The sequence below is a fragment of the Podarcis pityusensis genome (genome assembly GCF_964106645.2).
Source record: "Podarcis pityusensis genome assembly, chromosome: 7".
In the NCBI taxonomy this organism is placed as follows: domain Eukaryota; kingdom Metazoa; phylum Chordata; class Lepidosauria; order Squamata; family Lacertidae; genus Podarcis; species Podarcis pityusensis.
This window is the reverse complement of record NC_138031.1, coordinates 60,098,684-60,116,353: the sequence shown is the minus strand read 5'-3', so window position 1 is coordinate 60,116,353 and position 17,670 is coordinate 60,098,684. Positions and strand designations below refer to the sequence as shown.

General features: G+C 43.1%; 1 protein-coding gene across 2 annotated transcripts; it reads left to right on the top strand.

Annotated features, from left to right (window-relative positions):
• The first annotated feature begins 12,108 nt into the window (after window positions 1–12,108).
• Window positions 12,109–17,439, top strand: ID4 (inhibitor of DNA binding 4). Of its 2 annotated transcripts, none has more exons than XM_081014374.1 (3): window positions 12,109–13,014; window positions 14,700–14,758; window positions 17,017–17,439. In XM_081014374.1, the coding sequence occupies exons 1-2, from the start codon at window positions 12,586–12,588 to the stop codon at window positions 14,742–14,744; spliced, it is 474 nt and encodes a 157-aa protein (XP_080870500.1). In that variant the 5' UTR covers window positions 12,109–12,585; the 3' UTR covers window positions 14,745–14,758; window positions 17,017–17,439. The 2 variants fall into 2 exon arrangements, with proteins under 2 accessions (XP_080870500.1, XP_080870499.1); XM_081014373.1 differs by lacking the exon at window positions 17,017–17,439 and adding an exon at window positions 15,901–16,778 and having other exon boundaries at window positions 12,111–13,014.
• The last annotated feature ends 231 nt before the right edge of the window (window positions 17,440–17,670 follow it).

The window sequence follows — 17,670 nt, the reverse complement described above, 5'->3', positions numbered from 1 at the left end:
AGGATCTATGGCCCTGGGTTGCCAGCGGTGAAACAAGCATGCCTTCTCTACTCCCTACCCATAATATAGGACGACAAGCTCTCCGACAACAAATGCAGCTTGTACTGTATGAGACAGCAAACTTGCCCTGTGTTACAGTTACTATAATAATGTCAAATTTTGCCATGTTTTCATTCCAGATACAGTACAGCATACAGTATTTGGTAACTGAATAGTTCTGGCGTAGCTGCTGAAATGACTAGTTTGGACCCAGCACTGTGTCTCGCCACAATCATGATTCAGGAGAGATTCTATAATAAAACATTTTGGTGGAACCTAGACAGAACAGACTCGCTTTCAAAAATTTGTCTGTCTCTGATCCCTCAGAGTAAGCCCTGCTTGCATGCTTTGGTCATCTACTGCTTGATTACAGCTGCCTTCTTCCTGTCACACATCAGCTCTCCTACATCTATTGAAAACTCTGCTACCAAAATAAGTGGCCTCACATCGCTCAAACAATGCAACGCCTCTCTTCAAATCCCTTTACTGGACCCCCATCCTCTTCTGTCCCCAGCAGAAATATTTTGCTCTTACCTTGTCCCATCTTATCTTTCAAACCTTGTTTCCTGTTTTACCTCTCACACTTCCAGATGTTCTTTCACACAACTCTGCCCATCACTGACCCCATGGATTTGTGGACACATATCCCCAGTGCCAGACCAAGAAATTTTGCTGCCTGAAACAAACTCTCTGCTCTAGGGCCAACACTTTGAGAAGTCTTGCTGCCACATTCACCCACACACCCTTGAAGCAGGTTGTTTGACCCTGCAGCAAAGCCTCTTCTTTAACACATACATTGCACTGCCTCTCTCTTTCCTTAAAATAATATAAGGAACCAGAACTGTGGTGGCAAAAAGTGCAGGGTCCCTTTGTGACAGTCACAGACACAGACACAGACTAAGATCATACAATAATCTTACAATTATATAATAATTAGGAATGCATTGCAGTTATTAATGCAGATCTTCATGTGTTGCTTCTCAGCTAGCTCTACTATTATCTGTACACATACATGGGCAGATGAATTGGAGTGCTCCAGCATTTTCTTCTACTGTGACTTAAGTTGTGTTTTTTATAAAAGTCCCCTTGTACATCAAAGAACCTGCACACCATTCTCTTGAAACTGAAGCGCCTTGTACTTCCAGTGTACCTGAATGCTTAGCTTTGGAGCGTGTGGTGGTTGAAAAGCTTCCCTTTCATGCTGACTCTAGGATGCTGGAGCTCCTTGTCCCTCTATGATCCTGGACCACTGGACCACTGACAGGAACGCACCTTTAGGTTAAGAAATCCCACCATCTTTGCACATTGATCATATTCTTGTACGATTTTGCTCGTGCAAAACAAACTTCACTCAGTTGTTAATAAAATTACCAGTCTGTGTAAATTAAAGAATGAACGAATGCAAGTTTAAATTTTACCCGTAAGAATTATAATGGGTACAGTTTTGCTGGCCTGCAGCAACCATGGAACACCTCACTTGCTACAAGTTACATGTACTAGACCCAGATCATTAGTACATTCCAACACTTTATTCCATCAGCAGCATTTTGTGCCTTTCATAACATTATTCTTCCCACTATTTCCCCAGCCAATGCAGCGGTTGACACTGTGTACTATGTGCACGGAACAGTCCCCATGCCACAGCTTTGCTGCTGTTGACCAGCGTACACACTAAGCTTGCTGTTAGGAAGGGAGGTCATGCTGTAAAAATAACGAGATGCGTGGCTGGGAGGTGTGTGCGCGCAGTTTCTACAGCATTGCTGCAGAGGAAAGAGGTAGCTATGATGCCTGTGGTATTTTGTGAATAATTTAAAGTTTAGGTTGATTTACTATTTATTATTTATACTTCTTTAGATGCTGTACCACTCAAGCAAAGAAACGTCCATAAAGCTCTCTAAACAATAAGGAAAAGGTGGTAGTAGTCATTGTGGCTATTGCTTTCCTCTGCAGCAATGCTGTAAGCAGGCTGAACAGCACTTCTCCAAACACACAGCTCCCAATTATTTTCAAGCAGTGACCTGCCTTCCGTAGTAAACTTATTCCATGCATTAAATGAACAGGATATAGTGTATGGATTGGGACTAGCAGTACCATTGTTTACAGTTATTAAAGTACTCAAACTTAATTACATTGGACTTAATCCAACCAATTTAGGCACTGTATTCCATTGACGGGAGAAATTTAAGCACGAGTTTAATTCTTCCACTGCAGTCAATGGGACTTAAAAGTGCTTACTTTGGCCGGATTGCACTTTTTTCTTTCTTTCATCATCAGCTGGGAGGGCTTTTAAGCAATTTAACAGTTTGACTGTGGCTTAAGATTCCATAGGTGGGGGATTATTAAGCCCAAAGGAGGGGTTGTATTAAATATATTCCTTTGCAAATTTTTGGAGTAAACTTATAGATGTTTCAAACTTAATTTCGGGAGGGGGGGACCACAGGCATTAATACTTTTTCACTGAATATTGACACTTTCGAGAGTTAAAACTTTCTATTCAAAACTTAGCTCCCAAACTGCTGTAAAAAGAGAGAAGAGGGGAAAGCAGGGTAATTAATTTTATTTTTTAGATTTCCTTTTCTTTAAACATTAAGCATGGATTAGGTATTTAACGATTCTGATTCCAACCTATCATAAGATCATGAAGGAAGAGAAATATAAATCCTATATGTGTGTGTATGCATTGTTTTAAATAGATTCTAAATATAATTGCCAACATCAAGGTACTATACTTTTTAAATTAAGTGCATTAAAACAGGGAGTATCACTTCTGGGGCTGAAAACATTAATAGAGCCTGTTAGTAAATCAATCAATCAGTTAATTTTTTACTCAAATTTTTACCCAAGCTGTCTGCAATAAAGGGTAGCGGAAGGGGGGGGTTTAATGCTGACAGCTTTGTTCCTTGAGTCTTGCAATATGCTTAAGATGATCCTCCAAATTATTTATCACTGTGTCCTTTGTTCTATAGGTAAGAGGACATGTTAAATGCCTTTAAATTGTGGCTTGATGTATCATGTAATGTATTTATTGGGACATTCCTGATATTAAGTGCTGCTGTAAGAATTGTAAACACCAGACTGTGCTGCTCCTCCAGATTCCTGTTTACTGAAGACTGTACTGAATAAGATCTTGAAGCAACTCCCTGCACCGTTCAATTTCTGTTCATGTTTTTTCAGCATTAAAGCACAACAAGTAAGCAATTTATGTAGGCTTTAGCTTGCAGATTAATTTCTCAAGCAGGGTCAAACTGAAGTTTATGATGATTTGCGAATTCACAGAGTCCTTCTTTTGCTTCTCTTAAAAAAATTTTTTTTTAAAGTTTTGTGACTTTTTAACACCGTTTCTCCATAACCTGAATTAAGAAAAATTAGCAGCACTTACATCTCTCCCACGTATAGCTTTAATGTACCTGGCAGAGATCTAATATGATGACACTCTGTTGCTGCAGAGTAGAAATGCCCTGAGAACCTTCCCTCTCTTTCTCTCTCTCTCCATTGATCATCACCTGCAGTGGACCTCTTACAATGGTTTAATCCTATTCCCTCCATCAAAGATTTCTAGTCCCAGCAAGCTCCTGACTGCTAGGGAACAAAGATTGGTATGTGGTTCTCGCAAAGGTCAATCATTAACCTGCCCCGACAACAGTTTTTAGTCAGATCAAGGCAATGAAGGAAAACTAAGGGAAAAGCACTTTCGCTTAGGAATGAATTGTTCCAAATGCCTCTTGTACATTCAGTGCCATTCCCCTTTCAGCCCAGCACTTTTGAGTTCCTGCGTGTATTCATTTCTCATCAGGCGTAATAGCATGATTTGCTCTCCCAGAGATCTGACCTTAAGTTTATTCCAGACACAACACTATAGACCGTTCCATTAATTATGAATGCACTTGTGTGTATATAAAGGCACCGATAGGCCGGTCTGGTAATTTTACCTTGTTCTGCTGGCTTACCTTAATAAATAAATTAGGGACAGATCTTTGTGAAATGTCTTTAGAAGGAGGAAAGGGAAAGAAGAAGGGAAAAAACCCCAGAGTCTTTAAAGCCTCAATATTCAAAGATAAGAGGATTTGTAACATCAAACACTTTTCTTCATTCTCTCTCTGGTTTGCATTATATATGACCGGGTATATTTTTATATATGTGTGCATGAGTGTGAGAAAGAGAGACAAAGCATTGGATATACAGTGGGCTATCAATAAGACATTTATTTCCATGAGTTATTGATAACCTCGTAGCTCATAAGTGACAAGGTAAAGTAGACCCACGAGCAAAGTATGAAAGGCCATCAATAACAATTGGAAATAAATGATGTCTCGAGAGCTTACCCATTGTGTGCTGTGTTTCTATAGCGTCAGGTTAAGTTTCAGTTGGTGCTGATGTTGTAGCAACCTGAGGCTTTAGCTGAAGCAAACGTCTTTTCTGTCAGTGCAAGGTGGGGTGGGGGTTGGGAATCTTAGGGACCATATTCGTTACCATGCTGGGAGTCGGGTGAAACTGTAGATTATAAGGATGAAAGGAGAGATGACTTCTCTTTGTAAAACATTAAACATGAAAGGGAGCACTGCCAATGCAGCTGGATGGCCATCCTTGTGAAAGAAGACACCTAGGTCAGGATCCTTAAAAGATGCAGGTTGACATAGGGCCTGTTCCTATGTTATACAGGCAGCATCGTTCCTGCCAGGTGGACATATCTCATGGGCTTCCAGACCCTCCAAGTGTAGGGTTGCCATATTTCAAAAACTAAAAACCAGGAAACCCCAAAACTTCTTGAGGGGTTTTTTAAACAGGAACACAAATTTTCAATTGACTTGCCTAAGATCCAGGACGAAGCAGGAATTTCAGTGTGTCCCTATTTTCCAGGGACAGTCCTGGATTTACAGAAGCCATCCCAGTTTCTGATTTGATCCCGGAATGTCCTGCTTTTCTTTAGGACGTCCCTATTTTCACTGAAGAATTGTTGGAGGGTATAGAGTTTTGCCTGTGTTTCTCCTTGAAACTGCTCTGAACGGCACATGTACCAGACCTTTCAATCTGTAAGTAAATCATATTAAACTTAGCAGTGTGTAGCTCAGCTGCTGTGTGCGGCTGAATAGTAATAATAATAATAATAATAATAATAATAATAATAATAATAATTTATTTGTACCCCGCCCATCTGGCTGGGTTTCCCCAGCCACTCTGGGCGGCTTCCACAAAGACCAAAAATACACTAAGATGTCACACATTAAAAACTTCCCTGAACAGGGCTGCCTTAAGATGACTTCTGAATGTCAGGTAGTTGTTTATCTCTTTGACACCTGAATAGGATAAAAAGGTTTAGTAACCTATATTCCTAACACTATACTGATGCTTAACTTTTGTGAGTTTAATCTCTGCTACTGGGACTCTCTCCCTGCAGGAGAGTGTGGAAAGCCCCACATTTTGAATCCAGGTACCCAGCCATTTTCTTTTGTTGTTCATCCACACATGTGGGTCCACAGGGATTCATATATTTAATTCCCCACACAAGTGAGGGTGGGGAAGCAACTGTCTGAAACCACGGAGAGCCACTTCCAGCCAGGATAGACTCAGTTTAAGGCATGTTCCTATGTCCCTATCTCACATCTGCATTCTCAAGAGCTGTCTTTCCCAGGAGGGCTATATCATAGGATTCTTCTAATATATGCCTTAGCTCTTAAGCATAAAGGAAAGGAAATGGATGTAAAGATTAATAGTATGACCATGTATGCTGATTTCCCATTTCAAGGTAGTTAAAAAACACTGAAGTGCTGCAGAGAAATATTTCCATACTGGGTAGTTGCAGAAAAGCAAAATATATTCAATGAACTAAATTGTCTGTAGTTACTCAGAAAGAGATCTAAGAGTCACAGCACAAAGGTCACTTAGCATACTGCCATAGTTTAAAAGACAACGTGAAATATCAAGAATTAATATAAAATGAATTTAAAAGAAAGTGTGTTGGAATGGCATTACAGCATAATGTATCTAAATTTAGATACACAGATTGTGTTACAGGAACTGGGGTGGGGGGAACAGGCACACAATCCTCCCCAATCTACCTCTTATACCAGCCTTACCCAGCCTGGTTTTTCAGACTACAAATCCCATCAGTTTCAGCCAACATGGCTATAGTCAGGATTGATGAGAGATATAGTCCAAGACACCAGTTTACAGAAGGCTGCTTTACAGCACTACAGTAGAATACTATTTCCTTAAACATTCACGTATGAGAGATCTAACACAAGTTTCTCCCCCATATAATTGTCCCAACAACTTTATCCTTAATGTGAGTTTTGTAGCTGTGTAAGAACATGAGCAATAGTCTTACATGTTATCTACATCACAGTGGTTCTCCAAATATGGAACCTTTTTTTTTTATGTGCCATCAGTGGATTAAAATACAAAAAAAGGGCAATTAAAATGATGAGAGATAGGAGATGTTTAAATGGTCAGGGCATTTATAAACTCATTACTTAAAAGGGGGAAATAATTAAATAAAAATTAGTTCCACTCTTTCAAAATCGAGGAGCAGGCTCTCAAAATACAAGGACCGGTGGTGAACATCAAGTTTAATTAGGAAAAATAAAAAGGAAATACTTCATCACAGGGCATTTTGAAAACTTACGAATGCGACGTGTTGAGAGGGGCCCTTGGGTTAAATACATTTTTTAAAGGATTAGATAACACTCATTATATATGTAAGATAAAGACAGTGCTGTTTTTCTAGAAAAAGAGGTGCTGGAACTCACTTGAAGTATTCTGTTCAGTGCACCTGTGAACCCAGCAGTCATGTCACTGGAAATGTCTCAGGTGCTCTTCTCTTGTAGCTGTTCCTTGACAGGATATGAGGACCCAAAGAGACATGACCTAGTTACAGCGTCAATGAAAGAATTGTCTGGAGCAGTGCTTCCCAGTTAGGGGTCCCCAATTAGGGACCCCTAGGTGTCCACTGCCTCATCCCTTGCCTCCCCCCAACTAAATTTTTGTCATTTTTGCATGGAAATATCACAAATATCATGGTCTGTTTTTAGTATACAGTCATACCTCGGGCTACAGATACTTCAGGCTGCGTTTTTTCGGGTTACGGAACGCCGAAACCCAGAAGTACTGGAACGGGTTACATCCGGGTTTTGGCGGTCATGCATGCGCAGAAGCACTAAATTGCACTTTGCGCATGCGCAGAAGCGCTGAATCGCAATCCATGCGTGTGCAGACGCGCCGCTGCAGGTTGCAAACGCTGCAGGTTGCGAATGTGCATGGATCACATTCACAACCCGAGCGTCCACTGTACTTAAAATCCTTTGCTTATTAGGGGCTACCCCACATTTTGTTCAAAACATTTCTTTGCAGAGGTAACAACCATAGGGTTATCAAAATTTTCAAAAGTAGGGGGTCCGTGGCTTGGCTTTTGAACAATAGGGGGTCCTATTGGGAACCACTGGTCTAGAGTGAATCATACACCACAGATTCATAGATAGCAAAATTCAGCTTGTCATACGTCCAGGAGAAACCTTACCAGTTGGACTTCACTAATTAAAGAGAGGTGCCTGTTCACAATGATAGCTTAACATTCTTCTTCTCAACCTCCCTTCAAAATAAAAAAATAAAAAATAATAGATTCTGATTATGAACTCTTCTAGCGGAACTGTTGCTGCAAAATGCATATGGTAAATGGAAGTTAGTACTGTCTGCACAGATGGCTTGATACTTATTTGTATATTGCTAGAACCAGAAACATAAATATTATTTGCTGCATTTGTTTCCCGCCCTTCCTCCAAGAAATTCAGAATAGAGCATTTTAACCTCACATGCCCCCAGAATGTCAGGGTTGGAAAACAGGAACCTGCTCATGGTCACACAAATTTTTTTGCGGGCATTTAAGATTCACACTGAATATTTCTTGCAATCATGCCTACTCATTAGCAACTCATTCGTCTTCTGTGCTGTTAGTATACTATATTTATTTGAGAGTGAAGCTGCTTAAAGGCTGAGGGGGGGGGGAATATGAGCTCACAAAATATGAAGATGACAAAAGATCCAGAGATTGCACTTTGTATAATAAAATGATAATGCTATGCTATATCTGACAGATTTGAAAAATCAGGGGATAGTGATATGAACATCAACAAGATATAGTCTGTTGCCACTGGAGCAGAGGCAGTTTTAGAACAGCACAGCTGGTTTAGGAGCTGCGCTGCAGGAGGCGCTACACCAGTTCTGTAAAACAGTGCGAATTTTAGCGTCACACAGTAAAATTTTAGCGTCACACGGTGGGGGCGAATTTTAGCGTCACACGGGGCGCCATTGAAATTTGAGAGCCCAAAGTCTGCAACTGGCTGGAGCATTTTATTCAAGGATACAAGGCAGCCCTGGAACAAAATGTTGCAGTGTGAAGTTCTTCTGTTCAGTTTTTGTCAGCCAGTGATGCTGTTCTCAAGGATATTCCATTCCATTCCACCTCCCACACAGTTTTTCACCCCACACCCCAATAGTTACCATTCCGTGGCTACTCTGTCCTCTTTGGGCTGTTTTGAACAGTTTTCTCCTCCTTAGCTCCCCCCCCCCAATATTTTTTGTGTTGCTGCAAACCTTTGGTGATTCCCTGAGCCTGCTGATAATACTGAGGTTTATCTATGCCTGCTATGGTTTACCTGAACCAGTTATACATACACACACAATGCAAACACTGCTGGTGCAAAATTTGGTATCTCAATATGTTCATTTTTCATTTTAATAGCCCAACAAGCCTGAAACTCAACCAAAAAACCCAGATTCTGGAAACAGAATTACCAGGTCTGAAGGCATATGAGGCCAGCCCCCTTGCAGAAACAAAGCTGGCCTGGGTCTTGTTGGTTTCTGGATGAGAAGAGATTGCCAAGGACCCTCATGTATGTTGCCTTGAGTTGGAGGAAAGGGGAGATACAGATGTAAATAATAATAATAATAATAATAATAATAATAATAATACTTACCTACTGTGTTTATCTTTTTGCCAAGACATTTAACTCGGTTCACATTTAAAATGCGGATCATCCTCCTCGGTCCCCTTCCTCTGCAGAGAGGAAAAGGTGCTGAAAGTCTAAATCTCAGCAGGAAGTGATAGTGACAAGGTTTCAGATCACTCTCTTCCTGCCCAGTTGAGAAAACCAGGTCCAGTGTGAGGCCTGCCATATGCATTGAGCTGGTGACATGTTGAGACAACCTCATGGTCTTCATGGCAGCCATGAAGTCCTGAGCCAACCCAGAGCCAGTTGCCTCAGCATGGATGTTGAAGACCCTCCGAACCAGCAGTCTGGGAGTCTTCAAAACCACCTGTGTGACCAGCTCTGTCAGCTGAGGCAAGCAGACTGTTGGGCAGCAAGCTGCGCGGTAAACCAGCAAAATCCCTAATCTGTCCCAGTTGCCCAATGCCAGGAACACTTGATGCTATCTGGAAAACTGACTTCGACACTCCACACAGGTCTGTGTTTTCCAGCCACTGTTTCTTAGACTCTCACTTGCTCAGTATTTCATGTATCACTTTATTCATTAGCAAAGATGGAGTAAAGGAGGGGGGAAGCCAATAACATAGGATATCTCGGAAGCCAGTGCACTCAAAACAAACCATTCAACTTAAACATGTGCATACAAATTATTCTAACCTGCATGATGTATTTTGAACACAGAATTCTAGACTCTCTGACTGTGGGGGCACTATATAATTTAGAAGAGTCAGTCAGTTCACATAAGCTCAGACTCCTTTCTCCTGCAAGCTTGCTGATGAAGACTCAAGAATGGTTCAGCAATGGTTTATCTGCCCATCTGTTCAGACCAGATTGGCGCCAGAAGAATGGGATCCATACTGGGATTTCCCACCAGTTTCCTAAAGTGAAATCAGATTAGCTCTAAGAACCAAATCTGTACAACCAAAACAATTAACTACAGTAGTGTATCTAGTTTCACACAGATTTTAATTAAGATGGAACAGTGAGATTTCACTGCACCTACTAAATCTAGAGATCCTGTTAAGTTTGGTGGGAGGGGGAAACAGACTTCACATCAGGATTTTGTGCAAGAGAAAAATTATAACTGCAAGAAAATTCATGAGAATCTTACCTAGTTCTAGTAGTGGCAAATATTTAGAAATAAATGATGCTTCCAGTGAGGTGTCAGTGAGTAAAAACTATACTTTAATATCCACCTCTCACATGGTGATTTGCTCAGTTCCAGTTCTATTTTCTTTAGGCATGTTCTTCTGAAGTTGAGACTTATTTCCAAGCAGAGTTTTAGATGGACAAGTGCATTTTGGATCAGAATGGTAAACTTATCAGCAACCAGATCCTAAACATGTTTCCTTGGAGTACAATGTATGTTGACTTTGAAGGCAGTTCCGCTAAGTTTAATGGACAAACTCTTTGAGTAAGTGATTGTAGCCATAATCCCAGTGACTAAAATTCTTAAAGTATTGTGGCTTAACTGGTTTCTGACTACTGTATCTATTTTTCACTTACATTCCATATGCAGACTGGGACTTTTTGGTGTGTGTAAAAATAACAAATGTTCCTCTAAACGTTTTAAAAACTTGCTTAAGGAATAACTGCTGTCAAATATATTTTTAAATGTCATGTAAGAGAAGTAAAAGATATTTTTTGTGTTGTGTGGAAATGTGTTTGTTTGCATGTGATTGTGTGTTCCATGGTCTCTTCGCACTGAGGACTTTAGAATTGTATGTCCCAATTCATATTCTAGAATTCTGGCTGTTCCAGAATCAAGAAGTATAATAAAATGGACATATACAATCACAGTTTAAAATAAAATTATTCTCACTGCATTTGTTTCACACACAGTCTGTGAACAAGGACTGTGCACCTTTGAACCCACTGGCTGCACAGTGGCTCATTGGACATCAGAATCAGTGGAAGTAGATCCAGTACATTTATTCATGCAGTACACTAATCCTATAGAACTGTATGATTTCATGACTACAAAATCATTGCATGGTGGTTCAGAAATATAGGACAGTGCTTTTCCCCCTAAGAGATAACATTTTAGCTCATTATTCAGCGGTTTAATGGTTTTAATTTGGAATAGTTTAAGAAGGCTTCGTAGAAGGTTGGTGCAAGGCATTATGGAATTAAAAGGCTGCAGTCCACTCCAAGCGAGGTATGTGCATGTTAATTTTAATGTGCTGTCTCAAAGTACAGAAATCCGGGCATTTCCAGCATCATATTTAAAACATGGTACATTGAACTAATACGTGATCTGGGGCACTAATGAGGCAAATTAAGTTACAGGTATGAATTTTACATTAAATGGATTAATATTATATGGCATGGAGGAATTTTAAATACCCTATCGCCATGAATTTTTAATAGTTATGTGCTCTAATTTAATGTTGCAAGGCAATTGCTTTTCTTAAGAGAAGCCCCCCCTCCAGCCCCCCTCCTCCACACACTTCTCCGCATTCAAGTTTGGATCTGATTATTATCTGCTAAATACCCTGGGTGTCAATAAATATGACGGGTGGGGGTGGGTGAAAGAATCCTAGAGATATGAAAATGCTCTGAATGGAACTGAAAGCTGCTGTCTTCTTCAGGGACTAGCTGGTGAAGTGATAATTAAGCAGCCTGAAGAATAAATGTTGCGCGGAGACGGCGGGGGGGGGGGGAGATAACAATCGGCCATTGCTTCTTCTCGGCCTCGGGGCGAGATCACGAGAAGAGCAGCGCCTGTCACTATGCAAGGCTGTGGCGAGGGCTCCGCGAGCCGCTGGGGAAAGCGAGATCCCGGCAGGCGAGGAGCGAGAGCGAATTCCATTCGCATTCCCGCAGTTCTTCAGAAGGAACTTCTTTTCCCCTCCCTCCCTCCTTCCCTCCTTCCCTCTCTCTCTCTCAATCTCTCCTCCCTCGGGTTCAAAAACCTCCCTTTTCGCCGAGACCCTACACAGCGTTTGACAGAATGGAGCCGCTCGCCATTGGCTGGCGCGGCGTTCCGTAGAGAAAACTGCCGCTGCCGATTGGCTAAAGCGCGGCGCTCAATACTCGTGCCTCACTTCTTTCTCTTTTTTACATACACATCGCCCCTCCCTTACTCTTGTGTGTCTCTCCCACCCCCTCGCTCTTTTCTCTCGCTCGCTCTTTTCTCTCCTTTTCCTTGGGCCCGGGCAGCGCGCGCCCCGCCCAGCTTCTACCCCGCGCTAGATATATATACGGCGGCGTTGCAAACTGGGCTGAGCAGAGCCGGGTTGGGACTGGAGTGGCGGCAGAAGGGAAGGAGGGGAAGTAAGCAGCCCGCTAGGTATACAGTATAGCTATAGATATATTGCTTGGGTAGGTGGCGGCTGGAATTTATCCATTTTTATTTTTCCTTTTTACACGGTTTTCTCCCGCTGCTTCCTGTTTTTCTCCCTCCCCCTCGTCGCGCACCCCGTTTGCCAAACCCGGACTCTCCGTTGTTTTGATTTGCCCACCGCTGGCTGCATCGCCTCTTGTCTTGCTTGCACTGCGGGTGGGAGCTGCTTGGCCGGTGCGCCCGAGGGCTCTGCCCGCCCGCCGGCGTTTCTTTTGCACCATGAAAGCGGTGAGTCCCGTGCGACACCCCAGCAGGAAGGCGCTGGCGGGCTGCTGTTGCGGAGGAGGAGGAGGTGGAGGCGGCGGCGACCTGGCGCTGCGTTGCCTGGCCGAGCACGGCTGCTACAAGGGGAGCCCGTCTCCGGGCGAGGAGCCGGCGGCGCTGTGCCTCCAGTGCGATATGAATGACTGTTACAGCCGCCTCCGGAAGCTGGTGCCCACCATCCCGCCCAACAAGCGGGTCAGCAAAGTGGAGATCTTGCAGCATGTCATCGACTACATCCTCGACCTGCAGCTGGCCCTCGAGACGCACCCGGCGCTGCTCCGGCAACAGCAGCAGCAGCCGCCGCTGCCGCCTCCCCCGCTGCACCCGGCCAGCTACCCGGCAGGGCCTCCCAGGACCCCGCTCACGGCGCTCAACAGCGACCCGGTAAGAGCCGCGGCGGCGGGCAGAGAAGCCGGGCGCTGCTCGCAGCTCCGACGGGCCGGGGAGGGGAGAGAGAGGCGCGCCGGGTTGGGCAGCGGCAGGAGCGCACACGCGCCGCTCAACTCCGCCGGGGCGCTCGGAGGCGGGACGCCGTGCGCCCCCAGAGCGGGAGGAATGGATGGATGGATAAACGGGTGGCCCTCCTGCTTTTTATGGAGCGAGAACCTGCTCCTCTTTCTCCCCCCCTCCCGTAGCGAAAAGACCCAGAGCAGATCATTGGGGGGGGGGGCAAAGTAGAGCCCCGAGGTCGCGATCCACCTACCCTCGAAAGCTCGGGAGTGCTTTCATGTGAAGGGTCCATTTCGGGGCCCCGTTAAGCGATTGGGTGCAAGATCGGGTCCCGACACTGCGATCCACCAGACAATGAAGTCGGGGCGTTGGGATCTTTGGAGCGACCCCCATCCTCAAAGCTTCCCCCTTCCCTCCTTTGGTGACGTCTGATTTAGGTAGAGTGCGCGCCTGCCGGACACGGACAATTGTTCTTCCTGTATTTTGTACAGCATCTAGCTTACGGTGGCAGCCTGCAGTCTGCAGAATACTAGCATCGGATCGGGTGCCGACCTCTGCAGGAGGGAAGCTCGTTAAATCCCGACAATATGGGTTAATTGGCTTGTGGGTTGCAAATTGCACGTGAAATTGGGTTGCCTGTGTTTTTGTGCGAGGGCCAATATAGACACATAGCTGCACACTTAACAGAGTGCAAGATGCAATTTGCACATGTATACCTATGTGTACACATACAGACTGTATTGTCATTCGGTAGCTATACATATGCACTACATAGCCTTTCTGTTTCAGCTGGTGTGCAGCAAAGTGGATCTAGCCTTTGCATGTTTCCAGGCGCATAATTCACTTAACGTGCCACTTGTATATGCCTCATGCAGCCTACTTCCATTTCTTGGAATGGGCTTTATTTCCCCATCTCACATGGGAGGTCTTCTTATGGAGCCAGTGTGGATACAGATGCATATCGGCACACATCTGCCTCACAGTGCTGAGCTGGGTCCCACAGATCGGGCTGGACACAGCTTTGGAAGAGAACTGAGATACCTACTGCATCCACTAGTTGTGGTGTTTATGACTAGAGGTGGCTTGGGGTCAGTGCATTTAGGACTAGACCATTAAAAATACAAAATACAAGCACTCCAGATGGGTAGGAATATTAATTGTTTCAATTAATATTATGTGAGACTAGACTACCATCATCGTTCCCTATGATCTACCATCCCCTGCAGTGAAGATCTACTCAAAGAAAGAATCGTGCTCCAGTTGTTCAGTTAACAAACTCACACCTTTTGTCAAATCTCTGGGTTTTGCTATGGATGATGCCCTTCCTTGGTTGCACAGGGGAAGCACATGACCCTCAGCTGCAACTGGGGTCCCTGTGGGTCTGCAAAGCAAGAGGCTGTCACGTTTGGCAGCATGCAACCTGTCACTAGTTGCTAGCCCAGGAAGGGATCCATAGAGAGCTTGCAGTTTCCTCTGCCCCTTTGTGAGGTTGTCCTGCTTCCCTTTATTGTGGGGCTTCTCAGCCTTCTAGAGAGCCACGCGAGGAAGGTTGCCGATTGCTAAGCTTGTTGTTTGTGCTAACTCTAACGCCGCACTCCTGTTCTCTCGTTACTGTGCAGGCTGGGGCTGTTAATAAGCCAGGGGACAGTATTCTGTGCCGCTGAACTGCACTTGCAAGGTGAGTATCCTCTTTTAAGATTTGGTGTGTCAGCAGAGCTGGGGTCAGGGTCCTTTGCCATGCATGCCAGTTTCCATCTAAGGCTGCAATTCTAGGTACACTTACCTGGAACCAAGTCTCGTGCAATTCCCTAGGCCTTCAAAGTAAATATAGTTGGGATCAGGTTGTAATTCTTGCTCAACAATTAGGCACTCCAGTCTCAGGCACACTTACTGGAAACTGAGTACAATTGGAACCGTAGGACATGAGTACCTGTTAGACGTATTTACACTTCGTATGCTAGGCTGCAATTTACCAGCTAATTCAGGCAGATTTAAGATTTAAACCAATGTAATCCAGTCAATTCAATTGTTCAGTTCTGGCTTAATGATTTTGTGACTCAGGTTCAAACGTACACTTATTTTCTATTTAATTCTACACGTTTACCTTACAGGGGCAGGTCAATGTGTATACACTTATTTATTTACTATATATATAGGATTGTGGCAGGTTAAATAAAATCAACCTTTTCAATAAATTCCAGATAGTGTACATAAAACATAAAACATAAAACATAAAACAGCGGGGGGAAACAATGCACTTTCTCATATTCCTTTAAGGAAGAGGAGTGTTGCATTTTTGTCTACATCTTCAGGCTCTTAACTGGTTCACAGATCAGGCCGTCTCCTTGGCATGTTCCTTAGGAGTTCTGTCCCTTCCCATAAAAGCAATGAATAATACATTTATGGAAATGTTGGTTGTCTTAAAGGAATTCTTTGACAGTCAGGCTGTGATCTGCACACCCACTTGCTGGGAAGCAAGTCCCATTTAACTCCATGCGACTTGCTGCCAAGTAAACATGCCTAGGACGGGGCGCAGTGTTTTCTTGCCCCTCTGCCCGATCTGCAGCAACAAGAGATGGGAGGGAGGAGGAGGAGGGAAACTCCTTCTTTCTTTTTCTCTTCCACTCTCCTCCGGAGAGCTTCTAGCTTGGACCTGCAGCTGTGTGTTCCCCTGCTTGGCCTAGCCTGGGAGCTGCGGTTGTTGTTTGACCTGGTTTGTTTTGGGTTGTTGATCAAGCATGTCTTCTGTTTTGTTGGTGGCGCCAGTCAGTCTGGAGCAGAATGGTTCACACCCCCACTCTATTCATTCCTCTTCCACAGGTGTGCAGCAGGCAGATCCTGAGCCAGAGACGCAGAAAGAAAGACACATTAGAGAGGGAGGGGAAAAAAGAAAGAAAGAAATGTCAGCCACTGGGCAGAAGGAAAAATAATAATAAATCAACTACTCCAGAATTCTTTCCATACTTCCTTTAGAAAAAAAGAGAAAGAGAGAGAAAAAAATTTCACAACTTTGCACGTTCATAGCATTTTACACACATGTCTCTTAACTCTTTTGTTTTAGATCAGATGTGAATTGTACACTTGTCTGGGAGGGAGGGGGTTTAAATCTTCAGAATACGTAAGTGTGGCCCTTCTGTTGATAGAAGATCAGGGCAAATCAGAGTTTAGAAGTATAACTTTAATGCGCTGAGCAGCTGAAAACTGAAGCTTTACTAATCTACCAGAGGCGTTGTAGATAACTTTTGTTTTGACATCTATTGTTTAAAATAGATGATTTTATTGTTTCCTCGGGGACTTTCTTCTCCCTGCAGGAGTGTTACATATTGTATAGATTAAAAAAAAAAAAATGAGTGACATTTCATACTATGTATATAGAGAGAGGTTCTATAAGTGTGAGAAAAGTATATGCTTTAATAGACCTACTGTAATTATAAAATATTTTTAATTAAATATTTTTTTGTAAATATTATAAAGCTGTGTATGTTTTTTTTAAAATCTGTGGGAAGATTTCTTTAGGAAAACTGTTTCTGGCTTAAGTGCAGAACTGCTGATGATGAAAATATGTTGGATGTCGGGGGGGGGTCTCTTCCTTTCCTCTCCCCCCCACCCCCTTTAGATTCAGAAACCACAGCTGTAGGTAGAGTTGGTCCTGCATGAATGCATGAGATGTCTAACCACAAATAAACTTGTTGAGTCCATACAGATGTGTTTTTCTTTAATTTGAATTTAAAAAGATGTTTGTATCATACGGTTTTGAAGCTACATTTTTGTCTGTTAGGCACAGGGGGTGGTGGTTTATATTACAGTGTATGCGAAACAGCGTTGAGATGTAAGGGTTTTGTTTGTTACGAACTGAGATGACTACTTTTTTCAATATGGGTACAGTGCTGAGGAATAATAATGAGCATTTATAAAATTCTTTTGTTGCCTAAACAGAAATAGGAATCACAAAACACGGAACACTTTTTTAACACCAAGAGGGATGCTACCCCAGAATTTCAGCCCTGTGGCATATTGCTTTGGAAAAACAGTGAAAAACGTTTTCTGCTTATAACCAAAGGGCAAACTATCAACAAATGTACAGTTGCTGTTTCTTTCGTCCAAAGACTATTGATACTGAAACTTGGGGGGGGGGGGGAATAGGGGTGGGAGAACAGGGAACATTTCAGTCTGATTACTGGTGTAAATCAATTTCAAAGAACTTAGACCAAAAAATAAAAATCAGATGACTGTATCAAGATTATTTTTCTAATATACAGCAGCATTCATTTCATTACAGCTCTGTTACATCTGAAAATCCTGTTTAGTCTCTTGTTATGTGTAACTTCTACATGTAAACATTAAACTAGATTGACGTGCCCTTGTGCTGTGCTTGGTTTCTTTCTTCAGTACTTGCAGAACTCCCTATTATCTGCTCCACTTTCCTTAAAACGTGGTGCTTAATGGTTAATCTTATAGCAACAGTTTGTATAGTCCATGTTCCACCTCCTGTCCAGCCTCTGAGAAAGGTACACATTTTGTGGGATCATCAGTATTCCACACACCAGTGAGATAGGATTTTCACAGAGTGGGTGAATTAAGTAGGATTTA

What these genes read in the sequence shown, in the direction of transcription:
- ID4 (XM_081014374.1), top strand. Translation starts at nt 12,586, where the DNA reads ATGAAAGCGGTGAGTCCCGTGCGACACCCCAGCAGGAAGGCGCTGGCG. An exon ending in CGGCGCTCAACAGCGACCCG is followed by an intron (nt 13,015 to 14,699) that starts GTAAGAGCCGCG and finishes GTTACTGTGCAG; the next exon opens with GCTGGGGCTGTTAATAAGCC.